This window comes from Pavona decussata, unplaced genomic scaffold (assembly GCF_977016875.1).
Source record: "Pavona decussata unplaced genomic scaffold, jaPavDecu1.1 SCAFFOLD_61, whole genome shotgun sequence".
Taxonomy (NCBI): Eukaryota; Metazoa; Cnidaria; class Anthozoa; order Scleractinia; family Agariciidae; genus Pavona; species Pavona decussata.
The window spans coordinates 4452563-4469896 of NW_028145482.1; the positions used below are offsets into that span (position 1 = coordinate 4452563).

The 17334-nt window shown below is 39.3% G+C and overlaps 2 protein-coding genes across 3 annotated transcripts; one reads left to right on the plus strand and one right to left on the minus strand.

The window, feature by feature from the left end:
* Positions 1–956: 956 nt before the first annotated feature.
* On the minus strand, positions 957–2400 carry LOC146479225 (DNA-binding protein D-ETS-3-like). Its single transcript, XM_085111137.1, has 2 exons — positions 2316–2400; positions 957–1489 (listed from the first exon to the last, which is right to left on the minus strand). Exons 1-2 carry the CDS (start codon positions 2398–2400, stop codon positions 957–959), a joined length of 618 nt encoding a protein of 205 aa, XP_084967263.1.
* Positions 2401–10044: 7644 nt separating this feature from the next.
* On the plus strand, positions 10045–16790 carry LOC146479226 (uncharacterized). Of its 2 annotated transcripts, none has more exons than XM_085111472.1 (2): positions 10045–10150; positions 14832–16790. In XM_085111472.1, the coding sequence occupies exon 2, from the start codon at positions 14837–14839 to the stop codon at positions 16649–16651; it is 1815 nt and encodes a 604-aa protein (XP_084967598.1). In that variant the 5' UTR covers positions 10045–10150; positions 14832–14836; the 3' UTR covers positions 16652–16790. The 2 variants fall into 2 exon arrangements, with proteins under 2 accessions (XP_084967598.1, XP_084967597.1); XM_085111471.1 differs by lacking the exon at positions 10045–10150 and adding an exon at positions 12453–12608.
* The last annotated feature ends 544 nt before the right edge of the window (positions 16791–17334 follow it).

Sequence of the window (17334 nt, forward strand, 5' to 3'; positions counted from 1 at the left end):
ATCAAAGTAAAAAGAATATTTTCATTTGAGCCTTCATTCGTTCAGTCTAATTTTGTTAATCAAGCAACTAATGAACTTTATGATTACACGGAGTAATTCGTCGAAATCAATATGAAATTTATTACTGCAAAAAATACAGAATTGTTTAAAATAGTTTGAAATGTTCCTCGTGAAGTCGTCGGGGTCAAGAATTACATGAACGCTTTGTCTGCGTCAAGTTTTGTCTGTTCACTTTTTGCAAAGCGAGAGCTCTGCACTCGAGAATGGTTTGCGTATATGAGGGATAGCTATGCCGTATAAATTAACCGAAAAGTGGGGCGGGGTCTTTCTAGACCAGCAAGTTTGGTACTGAGCGAAAAATAAGCCTACTAGAAATATTTCTTTTGACAGTGAAATATCCAAAAGATCTGAAACATTTAAGTTGTGAGCAGGAATGCTTAGTTCATCTAATTAACAGGAAATTGTATAGTCTTTTAAAAGTGATTTTGAATCAGCCAGCAGAAAATTCTTTATGCACATTTCTTCACTTGAAAGCTACAAATTTGGAATTTGTTGTGGTTTGCAACAGGCTGTCGATAAATACCCAGTCAAAACAGGCCAAGTGACGTGCCGAAAGTGCAAATTAAAATTGAATTTCGTTCATGAAAAATTGACTCGTTCCCGGGCAGTCTGAGATGAAGAATTCAAAATTGGCCTGAATCTTTGTGCGGCTTTATGCGCCAGCCATAACCAGACGCATCAAAATATTATTGAAAGATTTTCCGATATTTGTACAATAACCCAATGGTTTTCGCAAATTCTGAACTCTCTTTCATCTTTTGAGGCTGGCGTGGCGTGTGAAAGCCTAACCTGTTTTGACTGAAATAATCGGAGCTAGAGGCCTCAGAAAAATACGGGGTAAATAAATGAATATTTCTTATGTAACAACACCGTTATAAACTTCGGTGCAGCTCTAGCTAGCAGCTAAAATGACATGGAAAATAATGTCCAGTTGGATAGGACGGCGAAGGTACCTTTTGGCTTTCGTTTGGGACCATGAACACGAATGGAGAATCCATGGAAAAACCCACGTTAACGGCGGGAAAATTGTAGTCGGTGATTGGATGATAACAGTGATCTCCAGTGGCGGGAACCTCATAGCTGTTATTGGCAGCAGACTCGCTAGTAGCGCGGGAAAATGTGAATCCTTGGTAACCGTACTGCCTCTCAAGCTCCCGGATGTTGAACTGGTATGTATATTTCCGTCCACGAACCTTGGCCAAGACTTTCTTGTGGTAGTAATAACGCAGTGCACGGGTAAACTTCTGGTACGTCATGTTTGGTCGGCCATTCCTGTCGCCCCACAGACCAGCGACCTGGTGGGGCTGTATAATGGTGAACTGACCGCTTGATCCATCCCATGTTATAATTGAGGAATACCGCGGCTCCGACAAAATGTCGAGAATAAACTCAAAAATCTTGGTTGGTTTTGAGACTTTGCTGAAGAAAGCTGCGAAGATAAAAAAGCATGAACAAGGATCAAACAGGATCAAAGACTTCGGAAAGACAAGTCGTAAGCAACGGGAAAATAAAGAAATTTTGCAACCAAACTGAAATTCAGAAATAGCGCAGTTTTAGAAGTTAGGATATAAGTACAAATTAAGTCTTAGTTAGCACACCTATTCTGCATTTGCTTCCTTCATGTAAGACATCTTTTCACAGGGACAAAAATTTGATGCCTGCCTATGTTCTTCTTTTTCCCGTAATTTTCAAGGAAATTCATTCCACTTGTTTCATTTCTAAACACTTATTTTTCTCATTATTCCGAGAAGAGAATTGCTTAGCCATTACACAGCGGAAACGCGCTAGTGTGACCGACCATGAGCCGTAAATATTTGGGGTTTTCAGATTAACGTGACAAGGAAATAACTGTACGAATGTTTGTTCGTTGCGTCCAGGAACGGTTTTCACCGGTTTTCATTGTATTAATGCAGATTGGCCAATACTATGTACTGATTTGCTTTGTCGATAAGCATTGTTTGTAGATTCTTCGTGAGGTAATGCTGAAACAAATCTCATTCAGGAGAAATCAGTGTTTTTGCACGATTAACTAGGATTACTTTTTAATCCAACACGCTGATGGTAAAGTTTAAAAGTTAATTATTCTAATGTATCCAAAGGTCATTTTTAATGAGTTGAAAATTTTTCGGGTGCTGAATTTTGTAAGGGGATTTTTTTGAAATTCAATGTTCACGCTTTTTTCCATCTTGTTAAGGCTCTTCTATTCATGTTTCGCGAAGATTTTGTGCGTTGAGAAATGACGAAAAGAAACTCACCACAATTGTTGATTTCACTGCTCTCATTGCAAGACAAAGTGTGGCCATAGTCATATTGGCTCTCTGATTTCACAACCAAAGTCATTTCCAAGCGAGAACTTAAACAGCGAATTGCAACATGCACTAAAACATGTAACAAACTGGAGCAGTGAGATCATATACCAGTTGCTATGCAAATTTTAAGCAGCCAATCGACAGCAATTCCCTCTTAGCAACTAATACTGTGAAAATCTTGTTCATCCAATCCCCAAGAAACTGACCAATCAGAAAAAATTTATCATCAGTTATGTCACCTCTTATTTTGGAAACACTGCTGGTTGTCAAGATGAAACTATGGCAACAAGCTGGAGGTTTATATCTATTTACGTTGGTAAATAATTAGAAACCTAGCAACCAGGACGGTGAGTTGCAGTGTTTTGAAGTCAACGTCACGAATGTATCACAAAAGGAACCCAACCCACAAAAACTGACCAATCAAGTGAAATAATTTCCTTTGTTTTTCCCACTGTTTATCCCGAAAATACTCGTGGTTGTTATGGTCACTTTGGTAACGGCATGAAAAATTTATGATTTCGCCAGTTGTTGTTTGTTTTGGTGCAAAAACAAGATAAAAAGAAAGCGCTTTTTACGAGAGAGAAGGCATGGTATTATTATTTTTTTCTTTCTTGACACTATATATATGTGAGGGAGAAATAAAAACAGCGTGGGATCCGCGCTAATTTTCATGCTCACATCCAAGCAACGAAAAATATGGTTTGCCTTGTAACCACGACAACAGTTTACACTGTTTGCAAATAATGTTGGCATAGAAATTCGCAAACATAATAATAATAATAATAATAATAATAATAATAATAATAATAATAATAATAATAATAATAATAATAATAATAGTAATAATTTAAAAAGATAAGCCAGTTTTGGTGAGCATTTAAAATGCTGAAGTGATCTAGATTTCCGTATCGCAAGAGGTAAAGCATTCCACAGCGTGGGAGCAGTGCGGCGGCAAACGATCTATCACCAAGGATCGTAACCGCATTTTTCCTCTAGGAAAGTCTTCTAAAATTCCATCATTTGAACATAAGTGATAGGCAGATTATTTCCTTATTGATATTAAAGGAGGAAGTCTCATGGAGTTTTTGACCTGTTTGGTTAAAAATGGTGAAATAAGACCTTCACATAGCTACAAAACAATTTTAGAACAACGAGAGGAAAGAGATCAACTCAATCCTTGAAAAGAAAACTCGTGATCTGTTCTAGCGCATTTTGAAAACTAAAATGCGAGAACTTGAAAAACGTTAGCCTCGCATTTTTCAAGTTTCAATCCATTCCGACCTACTCCGTCTCTAGCCAGGGTGATAATTTATAACACAACAAGACAATTATTTTTATGTTTCTGTTGACAGACAAACATTTTTGGGTTTTGAAATGACATCAAATTCGCATGGTACTTCCCCCTTTTAAAAATTAGCTGATATATTGGGGTGACTTACCGAGCAAAGTCTCCGAACGATTAAAAGTATCTTTAAAGAAATTCGGAATCTCACTGGCAACCAGTGGAGGCCATGACGTTCTGAACTCTTTGCGACTTGAAGATCTTAGTGTTTAGTCTTTAGTGTTTAGTCCGCAGTAGGCCATTAAAATAATGATAAAAGCATGCACTAAAGTTATGAGATTTTCACGATCTTAAAAATTTCTTAAAGCAACTCGCAGTCAAGATCGACAACACACAACACAATTTAATAAGTAACAGTAGACTCCTCTTAAATCTTTCGTTATATGGAAGAGAAAAGAACTTTTATTACCGTATAATAGCAAAACTGATAATCTTCTTCGAATAAATAAACAAATGCATTTTGATGGCGTCGCCCTTGGAACATGCAAAATATCAATTTGTTACAGTATAAGTTGACGTTACCTACAGATAACAAATGTTTGAAAGGAAGAATTAGATATAAGGAAAAGAAGAAAAATTAAGACAAGACTGACATATTACGCTGTGTATGTTTCACGTGTTTCATGATAACGAAAGATTTAAGACAGTGATCATGAGTGTTTTGGAGGATCTTGAATAATCAGCTGAGGGTCGTCCAGGAAGGTCGCATTTTTAGACTTCCTGCCTCTAAGGTAATAAATTAAGAGCGCCAGTAACATTTTTCAGTCCTGTGGCTGAAAACCTTAAAGTTGTGTTGAGCACTCGCTTGGCTTTGAGCGCGAGGAACCAAGACTCTGGTCACATTTTCAGGTTTAAAACTGGGCTCGGTGGCTTCTTACGCGGGATGCCCTGTAGCCTGCGTAGCAGTCGTTTCCGTTTCCTTCAAGCCAAGCGGGGCAAGCGCACGAGGGCATTGGGCAAAAAGGAGCAAAAACAGCGGGAGCGGGGGGGGGGGGGAGGGGCGGGGAAGGAAAGGAAAGGTTTCCTTTCCTTCCCCGCCCCTCCCCCCCGCTCCTACTTTTTTTGCTCCTTTTTGCCCAATGCCCTCGCGCGCTTGCCCCGCTTGGCTTGAAGGAAACGGAAACGACTGCTACGCAGGCTAGATGCCCTGAGGGCAGCCCGTATCTAAAATTGGGCTGGATATCTTGTTTTTTCTTCTTCATGGTAGCTTCAAATTTGGTCTCTCCTAGAAGGGATCTATTGTCCTGATTGTCTTCAACAAAAACGGCCCAATCAAAATCTATTATCGGTGCGTATATCACGAGGGAGGCGACCCCCTCATCCCTACTTGTGTGACGTCAAATCATTTAATTCTGCTCTCTCCTAGAAGGGATCTATTGTTCTGATTGTCTTTAACAAAAACGACCCAATCAAAATCCATCATCGGCGCGTATATCACGAAGTAGGGGAACCACTCATCCCTACCTGCGTGACATCAAAGCAAATCATCATTTGAAAGGTTTTTTTCAATGGCGGCTACATGCACGAATTTAAGACTCTAATCTGCCGTTTTCAGAAAGAAAACAAACCTTTTCAAGCTAAATCGAAAGAATAACTTCTAAGTAGTACTAGGCAGTTTAAATGGTGGAAATTGGAAAGTTCACAGAGAAGAAATTACGCTTTGACAAACAGATCGAATAATTCAATGCGAAGGAAACCAGACCAGAGGTCACAGTACAGTGATTACTGGTGCGTGACGCTGCAGACCTCCTCGAACTGATGCCTAAGCGCTACTGGTAATCGACTAATCGACCTAGCAAAAAAAGTTTAAGGTTTGATCGTCAAGTTTTACTACAACTTTTCATCTAGGAAAGCTTTGTCTCTGTTTGTGGGTTGTCAGATTGCTAAGTGGGAACCTACCTACTATACAGGGGAAAGCATTTGTTAAGAAGAATACCTCGTGCTTTATACGGACGCTTTGATCCTTACGTTTTCACCTTTAATTTGGAGACAGAAATCCTTTCTCATTGATTATTTTTCAATAGTAAACGTGAGTCAGATCCCCTCATCTGTATCTGTGTTGCCCAGCGTCCAGCGGGGTCATGACGTTATCAGAAAGTAATTTCCAGCATAATTTCGAGTAACACAACCATGAAATATCACGCAGTCTTTCTGAATAAACAATTCAAATTATTTCAACTGCGAAGAGAGGATCGTTTTAAAAATCTGCGAAGCATACAATGGGAATAAATGAGGCCACATTAAGCATCCCGCGGAAATGCAATAAGGGACATCTTGTTCAACCTACAACAGCAACAAGTGTTACCATAGCAACGGTGACGGAAACCACTTCACTTTAAATAACTTCGATTATCTCGAAATCTAGTCAGACACTTTACAACGAAACTTTGAGGATTTTTAAAACTACTCAGCCTAGACAACTTGTAGGCAAAATTTTAAAAAAAAGTGAATTCAATTGAATAAATAGTCATTCTTTTGGGCTGTTTTTTTGTTAAAATCGCAAGAAAAATAAAACTTTCGTTTATGCTTCCGTTAATGTACAGTTTCCGGTCGCTTTTACATTCCTTGAAAACGTAAGTAGCGAGACACTAAAATTTGATTGTTTACTCAGTGTCTCGCGTACCGTGCGACCAAGATCAATAGGCCTTATCACGGTTTTTGACGAGTAGGCAAACAGGCTTGAAATAACAGTGATTGTGTGGAAATCCGATGTCAAATAATTTCCATAAAACATCGCTTCTGAAAAATTCATGAATGGGAATATTTTGGCACTAGGAGCAGGATTTTAAGAAAAAAAATAGGAGGGATACAGTTGTGCCAGAAAGCGTCCAGTCGTGTTTTGAACAGGAGAAATACATTTTTTTTTCATTCTTTATCATTGCATTATTCATTTGCAAGTTTTGAAAGGTCTGGTGTGTAACTGAGCACGTTTGAGTTTCGTCGAGTTCAATGAAACGACGTATTAACAAATTTTCCTAAGCGGAAAACCGATAAAGTATACAAACAAACATGCCTGAACTTTGGATCTAGTTTCCTTTTTCACGAAAAAAGCAAACCAAAACAAAACAAGAGAGAGAGAGAGAGAGAAAAATTGATAAACGAAAATCGAACTAAAATCGAGCTTCGAATTCCATTTTACAATTTGCGAATTCTTTTTCTTTCTTTTCTTTTTTTCTTTTTTTATTGTGGCGCACAGTTATCCGTGACAAAGAAATTTCATTCTTCATGTGAGGAAATTGTACGTCGTATTGTATACCCTGGAGGTAATTCAGGAACATTTATATCTTTAACTTGGTGGCTAAATCTATCGACTTTTGCACTGATAATCAATATAATGAAAAAGTTTTAACAGACTGGATTTCAGAAAATAGCCTTACACAAAATAGCCCTTCTCATTTATTGAAACGGAAGATTCAATTTCTCGTCTGTTTACTTCAAAAAGTGTCCAACATTTTCGTACGTGACTAATATAAGTACGTTTGAGTTTTTTCCGTGATTTTTTACGCGTCAGAATTGAATGAAACTACGCATTAACAAATTCTGGGAAGCTAAAACCGTTAAATCGTGCAAACAAACGTGATTGAACTCAGGATCTACTTTCCCTTTTCGCCAAAAAAAAAAAAAAAAAAACCTGACAAAACAAAACGAAAGAGGGGAGGGGGGGGGGGGGGAGGAATTGGTAAACGAAAATCGAACCAAAATCGAGCTTCAAATTTGCGAATTCTTGGTTTTCACATGACGTCATAAAAAACTGAAATTCATAACTAAACACAATTTTGGGTTTTTATCTTCAACACATATAAGAAAATCTAAATTTCCATGGGCTTGCTTGTTTTCAGCAGGATAGCATTCTTTGTTTTGAAAATAGAGCAGTTTGAATTTTAGATTTTTGCGCAGTGCGTGACAGAAGGATTGCTGCTCTAAACATGTCACGTACATGAAAACATCGATTCGCCTCGTGTTTTTTTTAGATCTGATCAGCTAACATGTAATAGAAGCGTTAATGTCAATGTGTGAAAGTTCAGCAGAGAGAAGAAAGGCTTTGAAATAGCCAAGGTAAACTCCAGATGTTTTTGCTGGTTTCCGGCCGCCATGTTGGTGCCCATCAGACGGGGCACCAACATGGCGTCCCGTACAAAACTCTATAATTTTCCGTGGTACATTTTTTCGAATAACTCGATTAGGAGATATCGCACAGCCCTGTGGCTTTCACACGTTGTTTATGTATCACTCTTCTACAACATATCAATTTCTTGACTTTATCTATTGAATGGTTGAGGATTTTATTTTTTCACTTGCGTGACGCTGTGTGAGGTGAAAACCACCTATAATTATGATTTTTTCTTTTCCTATTTTTCTTTTTTGTTGTTGTTGTTGTTGTTGTTGTTTTTGTTTTTAACTGTGGCTAAGAATTATCTGTGAAAAGTAATTTTATCGGATTCGTGTGTTCGAAAGCCGAGAAGGGACTTCCGACTTGCGACTTTTATATCTACTGGATGTGAGATAAGCCACACAAGAATGAAGGTACATTTCAGCTCCAAGAACACCATATCTATCGAAGCCAAAAAGCAAGAGAGCTGAAATCAACTGAAACCATAGCTATTGAAGCCGCGGAGGGACTTCTGACTTCCGACTTTTGATTTCGGACTCCGACTTCGGACTTCCGACTTCCGACTTCCTACAGTGAATGGGGTGCCAGTTTAAAACCTGACAGGCTAAACACGACACCCGCTGGTCGCTAAATGTAGGCTACCCGTCATTGATAGAGCTCTCCGGAGTACGTTTCTGAAAGAGATTTTTCGCTTTTAATCAAAATATGATAAGGCTGCTCTGCTCAGTGGATCTCAATGGTGTTGACGAATTTTCGTTACAGTAGAATAGATATTAAACATTTCAAAACAACAACGGGTCAACAACGCAATGTTTGGGTTTGGAAGACATATTTCGGATACTTGAGTATCCATCGTCAGTTCAAGGATATGATCATGATTTGTAAACATCCTTGAACTGACGATGGATACTGAACAATACGAAACATGTCTTCCAAACTCAAACATTGCGTTGTTGTTTTGAATTGTTTAACAATATAAATGGTGTTGTCCTTCTCAAAGTACTGTATGGAGGATTTCTTGTCATTCGGAGCCGTTTACTTTAGTTACTTTATGCCATTGTGTATGCTAGTTTTTTTGGCATTTACTTAGCTTTAACGGCTCAGATCAGCACTGCAAGATTTCAGACAGTAAATAAATATGTTATCTGTTACGTTAAAGACAGGATCTGTAGATTTCTATACTCGTGATTTCATGTTTATACTATAAATCTGTGCACAGTAAGATTGCAGATATTTGTTTACAACGGATGTGAATGTCTAATAAAACCGCGTCTTTGCAAAGCTGTTCATTGTTGTTTCTCAGTATCAAGAGCTATGGCTTTTTTGCAGTTGTTTTCAGCTATCTTACTTTGCGGCTTCAATAGATATGGTGTTCTTGGAGCTGAAATGTACCTCCACTCTTTTGTGACCGAGCTCGCATCCAGCAGATATTAAAGTCGGAAGTCGGAAGTCCGAAGTCCCTCCTCGGCTTTCGTAGAGTTATCCGTGACAAGGAAATTTCATTATTCGTGCAAGGAAATTGTACATCATATTGTATACGCTGGAGGTAATCCAGGAACATTTTTATTTTGGTGGCTAAATTTATCGACTTTTTCACTGATAATCAATATAATGAAAAAGTTTAAACAGATTGGATTTAAAAAAATACACAAAATAGCCTTTCCCATTAACTAAAATAGAAGATTCAATTTCTCATCTGTTTACTTCAAAAAGTGTCCAACATTTTCGTACGTGACTGATATAAGTACGTTTGAGTTTTTCCGTGATTTTTCACGCGTCAGAATTGAATGAAACTACGCATTAACAAATTCTGGGAAGCTGAAACCTTTAAATCGTGCAAAAAAAAACGTCATCTAACTCAGGATCTACTTCCTCTTTTCGCCAAAAAAAAAAAAAACAAAAACAAAAAGGAAGAAAAACAAACCTAACAAAACAAAACGAAAGAGGGGGGAAAATTGGTAAACCAAAATCGAACCAAGATCGAGCTTCGCAGTCCATTTTCCACCTTGTAAATAATTATTAGTTTTTCTTTTCCTATTATTCTTTTTTCGTTGTTTTTGTAGTTACTGTGGCTTAGAGTTGTCCGTGTAAAGAAATTTTATCGGCTTCGTGTGAGATAATTGTACGTCACATTTCAATGAATTCCTTGTGTACGCTGGAAGTAATCCAGGAAAATTTTTATCTTTATTCGACTTCCTGTATCTACAGTAATATATTAGGAGCGACAAGTAACATTTTTTATTTAGTAGTTAAAAGCCTTAAAGTGAAGTCTGTACATAGATTTGTACTCACAGTGGAGTGTTTCAAGTTATAATCTCCAAGCTGAAGGTATGTTTTGTTTTGTAACGTCGTTTGCCGTCCGTTTTATTTGGTTACTAATGATTTTGACGTCCATGTTTGAAACACATTCAAAATTCTACAAACTCGATTCAATGATATATTCGGAGATGATAACCGAATTAGCGGCGTACACAAAAAACAACTCCAAACGTTTTTAAGGTAAAAGACTCAAAGGTTTCCATTCTTTTTTTTTTTTGATTAAAAAGCAAGTTTATTTCTCTCATCTTATGAATTATCTTCAAGCTGTAACTTTTTCCGCATTTCTCCTCGCCTATTGTAAACTTAAAATGACCATTTCAGTTAGTAAAATAGTGATTAAAATTCCTCTTAAGTTCAAAAATGGCAGAATTTCGAAATGTCGTTTTGAACAACGCAAACTCATATGATAGAGGATAGCTTTGGCAGTGAACAACTGGGTGAAACCACAAAACCAAATGCCAGCCTTAAAACCTCTGTTCGGTTACGGCTATACTGTTCCCTATATCTACAACCCTCAATGACCTACGTGGCCGAATAAAAATGATAAATCATTTTGAGAAGACTTTGTATTAGCAACTCGGAGGAAGAATCGTGGCTGTCCGTTGGGAAACTAGGTTTAAAGCTGGGCGCAGGATAAAACTGTGAGCAAAACCTATCAAGCCGAGATCTTGGCACGTTGTTTAGAAGCTGACATCGTTCTCGGTTCTCTCTTGTTAACATGACTGACAGTCAATTATACTGCGATTTGCTTTTAATCTGTTTTTCCGTAGGTTTGAACATTGCTTTAAGGGGTCGTCGCTGCTTGAATCGTTGCTTTCTTCACTTGAATTCAAGGCGTGTTTTTGATGACGCGAGCAACTCAGAAAGAACAAGCTATCGTCAGTTCTACGAGGACTGATCTTCTGATGATTTGACGGATTTTGATCCCGAGCAATACTGCTCCGTTTTTCACTAGTACTCTTTCGCTTCAGTTGAAAGTCATGAGTAAGGTTTGAAACTGATCAGTTTTCACACCCAGAAGAGACGAGGGTAAAGATTAGTTTTCTTCCGAAAAGAAAAACGAGGAGCTGTGATCAAAATTAATTTAGTTTCTTGTGGCAAAGAAACTTACTTCCGTAGCTTTGGATGTTCCTCAGGCGATTAGAGCGTAATACAATTTCCTTGTGTATGCATTGTTTCTCTACAATCGCTTAACGTCGAATGACATTTTGAGCGTTTATCCTCTCGGCCGATGGTCATCGTCTAACGTACATATAGGCAAGACAGGCAAGGTTGGCAAAGGGATTCAAATTTTATCCGTCAATTCAGGAGGCCAGTTCGAAAAGCTGTCTAAAATTCGCTTTCAGCCAAAGCACACTCATGTCTAGTGACCACATGCTAAGAAGGAGAGATAGATCCTTCTGTTAGACTCAGTCTCGAACAAATTCATAATCCGAGGAACAGTCTTTCGTAAAAAACAAAGTAAATTCAAATCGGGCGTTAATATTTTGTCTGTGAAACTGGTATGTTGTGACAAACTTTGAACAGCACAAATCCGGCTTCTCATCTATTAAAAGAAAACATGGCATGTCTTCTTACAGGGAAAGCCAACGAGAACGTTCAAACAAAACACTCAAACTGTTCTCTCCTATCAGTTCACAAATCTTTTAGTTGCCTTTTAATTTGGGTAATTTAAATTGACAAAGGCATATTTTTGTGTACAGTATGGTCTGTTCGGATGCTTAAGCTACAAATTTAGAATTGGCAAAACGTTTTAGGAAACTGAATTTTATTTTCCGAATTTATGAACTGTTGTTGCTCTTACGAAAATGCTTTCAGGTCCCTACGAAAACGGAAGGAATTAGTTTTCCAGTGTTACGAAATTTGAGCATACATTTTGTAGCAGAAAACTTAAGATTTTCTTTTAAAACACTCGAATAGAACTGGAGAACAGATATGCAACAAACTGAACCGTTTCCGGGGTGTTCCTGCTTTTACTGCCGGTTTTATAGTTCGTCCTTTTTCTCTATTACTGCGCCTTTCAATAACATACGGACTCTGAACTTCAACCCCAGCTAACGATTTGTGTTTTTTACTGCCGTCAATCATAATTACGGAGACAACCGACTGACCACAAAAATACAGAAACCGACAAAGTGGATCGAAATCCACCAATCACAACGCACGAACATGACCTTTTGACCCCGTTGAGCCAAACGTCGTTGTTTTCTAAGAGGTCCACTCTAGTGATTGACGGCAGTGAAAAGCGAAACGGTTGGCTGAATTTTTAACTTCAGAGTCTGCGTGTTATTGAAAGGCGCAGTAACGCCGGCTTTCATTGAACTTTCGCACTTGAATGGTCCACACTTGAAAGTTGTCTGCACTTCAATTCTCACTTGAATCTGCGTACTGAAGTGTTTAGCCATCACGTTCTGCTTGATGTTGTCGTTCAGTGTTCGCTCGATCAGTGCAACTTTGAGAAAAGGAGGTAAGCATGTTTCCTTATCAAAGCCCGCGGACAAAGCCGTGATTGTAATGTTTTACATCCGACTGAACTATCCGAGGAATGTTATAATTATGTTGTTATCGCATTTGTTTAGGCATGTAATAAAGATTCACTACTGATTACGTAATGTCTAGCACCAAGATACGTTCCTTACAACCTTATAACTTACTGTACATTTTCAGAATTACAGTCAACCCAGGTCACGCGTGAACAGTATTTCCAAGAGTGAAATGAACATTCGAATTTCTCTTTGTAATGTCCAACGTGTGAATGGAATGTTGGACATTTCTCTGGAAATCGTTCCGAAAAAGACGCATTAACTGAAAAAAAAAGATTCAAAATTCTTGGGAAACAATTGTTATTCTTGAAATATTCAATTTTGCAATGTAAAGAAAAATTCATAGCTTTATACCGTCAATAAGCTAGGGAAATTTATACGGGAACTCTGAAATCTCGTTGGCGATTTTCAAAACTGACATGTAAATTTCAAAACTCCGTTTAAATTTCAAAAATATCGTTCACGCGTGACCCGGGTTGACTGTAAATCCTCGAATAAACGTCACGCATTACGCTAAACATTCGACAGAAAGTTACTCCCGGTAAGGGCTTTTCCAGAGCTGTACTCTTAAGCTTGTGATGCAACAGTGGTACTGATGTATGGACAAGTTTGGTAGTTTTGCATGACTTGTTAAAATAGATTAAAGTTTTGCCTTACAAGGTTTTACCTTTTATTATCTCTCTTTTTTATCCACGATTCTAATCACCCAGCTGACCTACTAAACTGCGATGCAGCAGTGGTTTCTTCCAGTGTAAAGTTTTCTCATTACCATTTTTCATATTTTTTCCGCTTTCAAACATTGCGGAGACCTTTTGAGCGGTTAGTCCTTATTACGTACAATAACCGCAACTTGAGCCTCGTTTATTAAAACAACAGGAAGTTTAAAAGTTTAAAGAACACGCCACAAAACGTTTAAGTTTCCAAAACATGTTTCGACAGAGACTTCTGTCATCTTCTACCCTGCGAACAGAGGCGACTTAATTATCTAGGACAAGAGAGGAGGAAGATCGAAGGGCCTCTGCTCGCAGGGTAGTCATCTTCAGTTGGTTGGCTAATTTACAAAACGTTGGAAGTTGAATTTATAATAAGTAGACAAAAATGCTAATTATCATGATGATAAATGGTGACAACAAAATGAACATGAAACGTGACAATGTGAGACTTGTAAGGATAATTTAGATTTACATGGTGTAATTGTTGATTCAAGGAAGGCTGTTCTCTTTGAATATGAAAGGCCTCTTTTATCTTGAGTTGGAAAATGGTAGAGGCGTGATCTAAAATATGAAAACAATCTAATGAACATAAGGCCCGACAATGTTCAGAATTCTGCAGATGTTTGAAAACGTGTGAGGCCCTATCACTGCCTAAGTACTCACGTGCGCGGGTGGAAAAATGCCGGGCTGTTTCGCCAACATAACAGACATTGCAGCCCGCACATGCAAACTTATACACCACACGCGAACGGAGCTCGTCAGGGACAGGGTCTTTCACACCAAACATATTACCGATCTTAAAAGAAGAAAAAACTAGCTTGACATCTAAATCATTGCAATAGCGCTTAATAAAGAGACGAATTCTTTTCTGAGTGACGACATAGAAATGGCCTATATAAGATAGCTTATAAAGTAAAATGTGGGCGAAGTGGTAGGGGGGAACCTCTTTCCTACGTAATTGAATGGATTGTAAACCGTTATATTACTGGGACCCAAAATAATCATTGTTCTCTTCCAACGCTATGCACATTAACCAACTGAAGTTGACAGAAGTCTTTGTCGAAAAATGTTTTGTAAACTTAAAGGTTTTGTCGTTTTCTTTAAACTTTTGACTTGCCTGCTACTATCAAAACCCTTTGGAAACAGGAAGTTTGCACTGAGTGTTGCAGTCGCGCTTGCTCTTTATGAGAGCAAAATTGATTCAAAATGAGGCTTGAGAGCCCCAATAATCTAACATGTGCAACACCTTTAGGCGCTAGTGTCGCCGCTTCGCACCTCAATTGTTTTTAGTTTACAATTTTCTTGGGAGGAGCTCTCGCCTTGCATTTTCAGTCGTTATTGAAGTCATACTTATGGCGTTTTCTCTCTCGATGACTCATGATATACAACTTTATATTGACGGACTAACGTGAGATTTCGTCCTTCAATTTACAGTGAAGATGTCTAGGATTATTCATCTGAAACATTCTCTCAAGCCACGCCTACTGTTCCCTCTTCACCGTCGACTTGAGTCCCAGCTGTTGCAAACAGAGCACGCCTCAATTCGCCCGGCCCCAGAAAAGAAACTTGACATCTTATTTTTCTCCAACAAGCACAACAGCCTCAGCCAAAGGATGGCCTTGGAATTAACGAAGAGACAACACAATATCACTGTGTGTGAAATCAGTGACCCAGGAGAGATGACCCAGCTCGCTGCAGAGGCCCAGCCTGATCTCATCCTCTGCCCATTTCTCACCAAACGTATCCCAGAGGAAGTGTTTTCCAATCCCAGAATGCCTTGCTGGATTGTCCATCCTGGAATCGAGGGTGACCGCGGTGCGAGCTCAATCGACTGGGCACTATATGACAGGGAACAGGAATGGGGCGTAAGCGTACTCCAAGCAGCTGAGGAAATAGACGCAGGAGACATCTGGAGCGCCAAAACCTTTCCGGTCAGGCGACGGAACATCGACACTCTGACCAAATCCAGCTTGTACGTGAATGAAGTGACGCAAGCAGCTGTCAAAGCCGTGTTGGAGGCCATAGACAACTACTCAGAAGGAACTGTGCCCAGACCTCTGGACTACAACAATCCTCATGTGCGTGGGATTTGCCGACCCAACATGACCAAAGCTGACCGCACGATCAATTGGGAAATGCCTGCAGATGAGGTGGCCTGTCAGATACGCATGTCTGACTCATCACCAGGAGCTCTGGGCTATTTCCGCACCAATGAAGGGGCCGAAGGTCGTGGATGGAGCGAGGCGTTTCGGCTGTTTGGAGCGCGCTTGGAAAAAGGAAAACTTAGATTCCAGACAGGAAAGCCCGGAGAGGTACTGGGCCAACGTCACGGATCTCTCCTGGTCAAGTGCGGTAGAGGAGCTATTTGGGTGTCACATCTGAAGAAAAACAAGCTAAAACTTCCAGCCACCATGTGGTTAAATACCAATGCACCAACCATCTCAGATGTGTCCACTCTGCCAATCCCATACGGCTGCCAGCCCAACACATTCCAGGAGATATGGACCAGCATGACTCCAGATGGTGTCTGCTTCGTGCACTTTGACTTTTACAACGGAGCCATGAGTACCAAGCAATGTGAGCGCCTGGTGACTGTTCTGAAGCAGGTGGAAGAGAATGAGTTGTGTAAGGTGATGGTGCTGATGGGCGGTAACGATACGTTCAGTAACGGCATCCACTTGAACGTCATAGAGGCAGCAAGAAACCCAGCTGAGGAATCGTGGAACAACATCAACGCCATTAACGATGTTGTTCGTTGCATCTTCACCAGCAAAAAGATCACTCTCTCAGCTGTGCGTGGAAATGCCGGCGCTGGAGGAGTGATGATGGCCTTGGCCAGCGACTTCGTATTTGCACGTGAAGGGTGCGTGCTGAATCCGCACTACAAAAAGATGAAGCTGTACGGCTCAGAGTATCACACCCTCTTCCTTCCGATGCGCGTGGGACAGGAAAAGGCCAGCGAGCTGTTAAATAGCGCTGATCCCATTATGGCCTGTGAAGCCGCAGACATCGGTCTCCTGGATGGCTGCGTCGGCGAGAGTACGGACCAGTTTGAAAACTGGGTCAAGCATCACACATCGTTTCTTGCCAACTCGCCCTTACAGAAGCATTTTGTCAGGGAAAAGAACAGAAAGGCAAGCAAGGAGATGATGGAGAAGATTGAGGCATGTCGTACAAATGAACTGGCAATAATGGCCAGGAACTTTAAGGACCCAGAGTACCACCAAGCCAGAAAGAACTTCGTCTATCATTAACGTTCTGTAGTCATACGGAAGAGAAGAAGACTCGTGCCATTGCTTCTATTCAACTCATTCTTTATTTTGTAATCAACAAAGAACATTAAGAGTACAATATTAGTTAGTTACTTGGAACAGTATAATTATTGTGTAATTGGAAAAGGTACAATCAGGATTGTACTTTTCATAGTGAAAATAATGCAATACACTACAATTAACCCCAGGATTCAAAGATCAGCAATTAGGCTAGACTATAGAATTTCTACAGAATTGCTATCTGGTTGAAAAATTCCTTTGATATAATCAGTTTTTCAGAGTTTGGGGAAGAGGAAGGGTTGATCCTTTGCGACACTTAAATCTTACATTTCATCATTAGCTAAAAAAAACTTAATATTAAAACAATACTTCAAAAAATATGAAAAGAAAAAAAAGTCCAACAGTAGTTTTCACTAAGAAGGAAAAAACTTGATTGCTTTAGCTGGTCTTCAATAAGTTTAATCAGTTATCGCTATAAAGTTTTAATTTAGGTTAATAGTTTGTGTTCAGTTTAACTAAACTTGCGTAATGGGCTACGCTCCGAAACTACTTTACGGTTGTCTCAAATATCAGTTAAGAAAGCTACAGTATGTTCACTCGGAACACAGCTGCACGGATTGTATCTCAGATTGGCAAGTTTCAGCGCATCACTCTTGTTTTTATAG

Excerpts from the sequence above, each read along its gene's own strand:
- LOC146479225 (XM_085111137.1), bottom strand. The coding sequence starts at position 2,400 with ATGACTTTGGTTGTGAAATCAGAGAGCCAATATGACTATGGCCACACT. Across the intron at positions 1,490-2,315 it reads CAGTGAAATCAACAATTGTG|CTTTCTTCAGCAAAGTCTCA; the intron begins GTGAGTTTCTTT and ends TTATCTTCGCAG.
- LOC146479226 (XM_085111471.1), top strand. The coding sequence starts at position 12,560 with ATGTTGTCGTTCAGTGTTCGCTCGATCAGTGCAACTTTGAGAAAAGGA. Across the intron at positions 12,609-14,831 it reads TGCAACTTTGAGAAAAGGAG|TGAAGATGTCTAGGATTATT; the intron begins GTAAGCATGTTT and ends TTCAATTTACAG.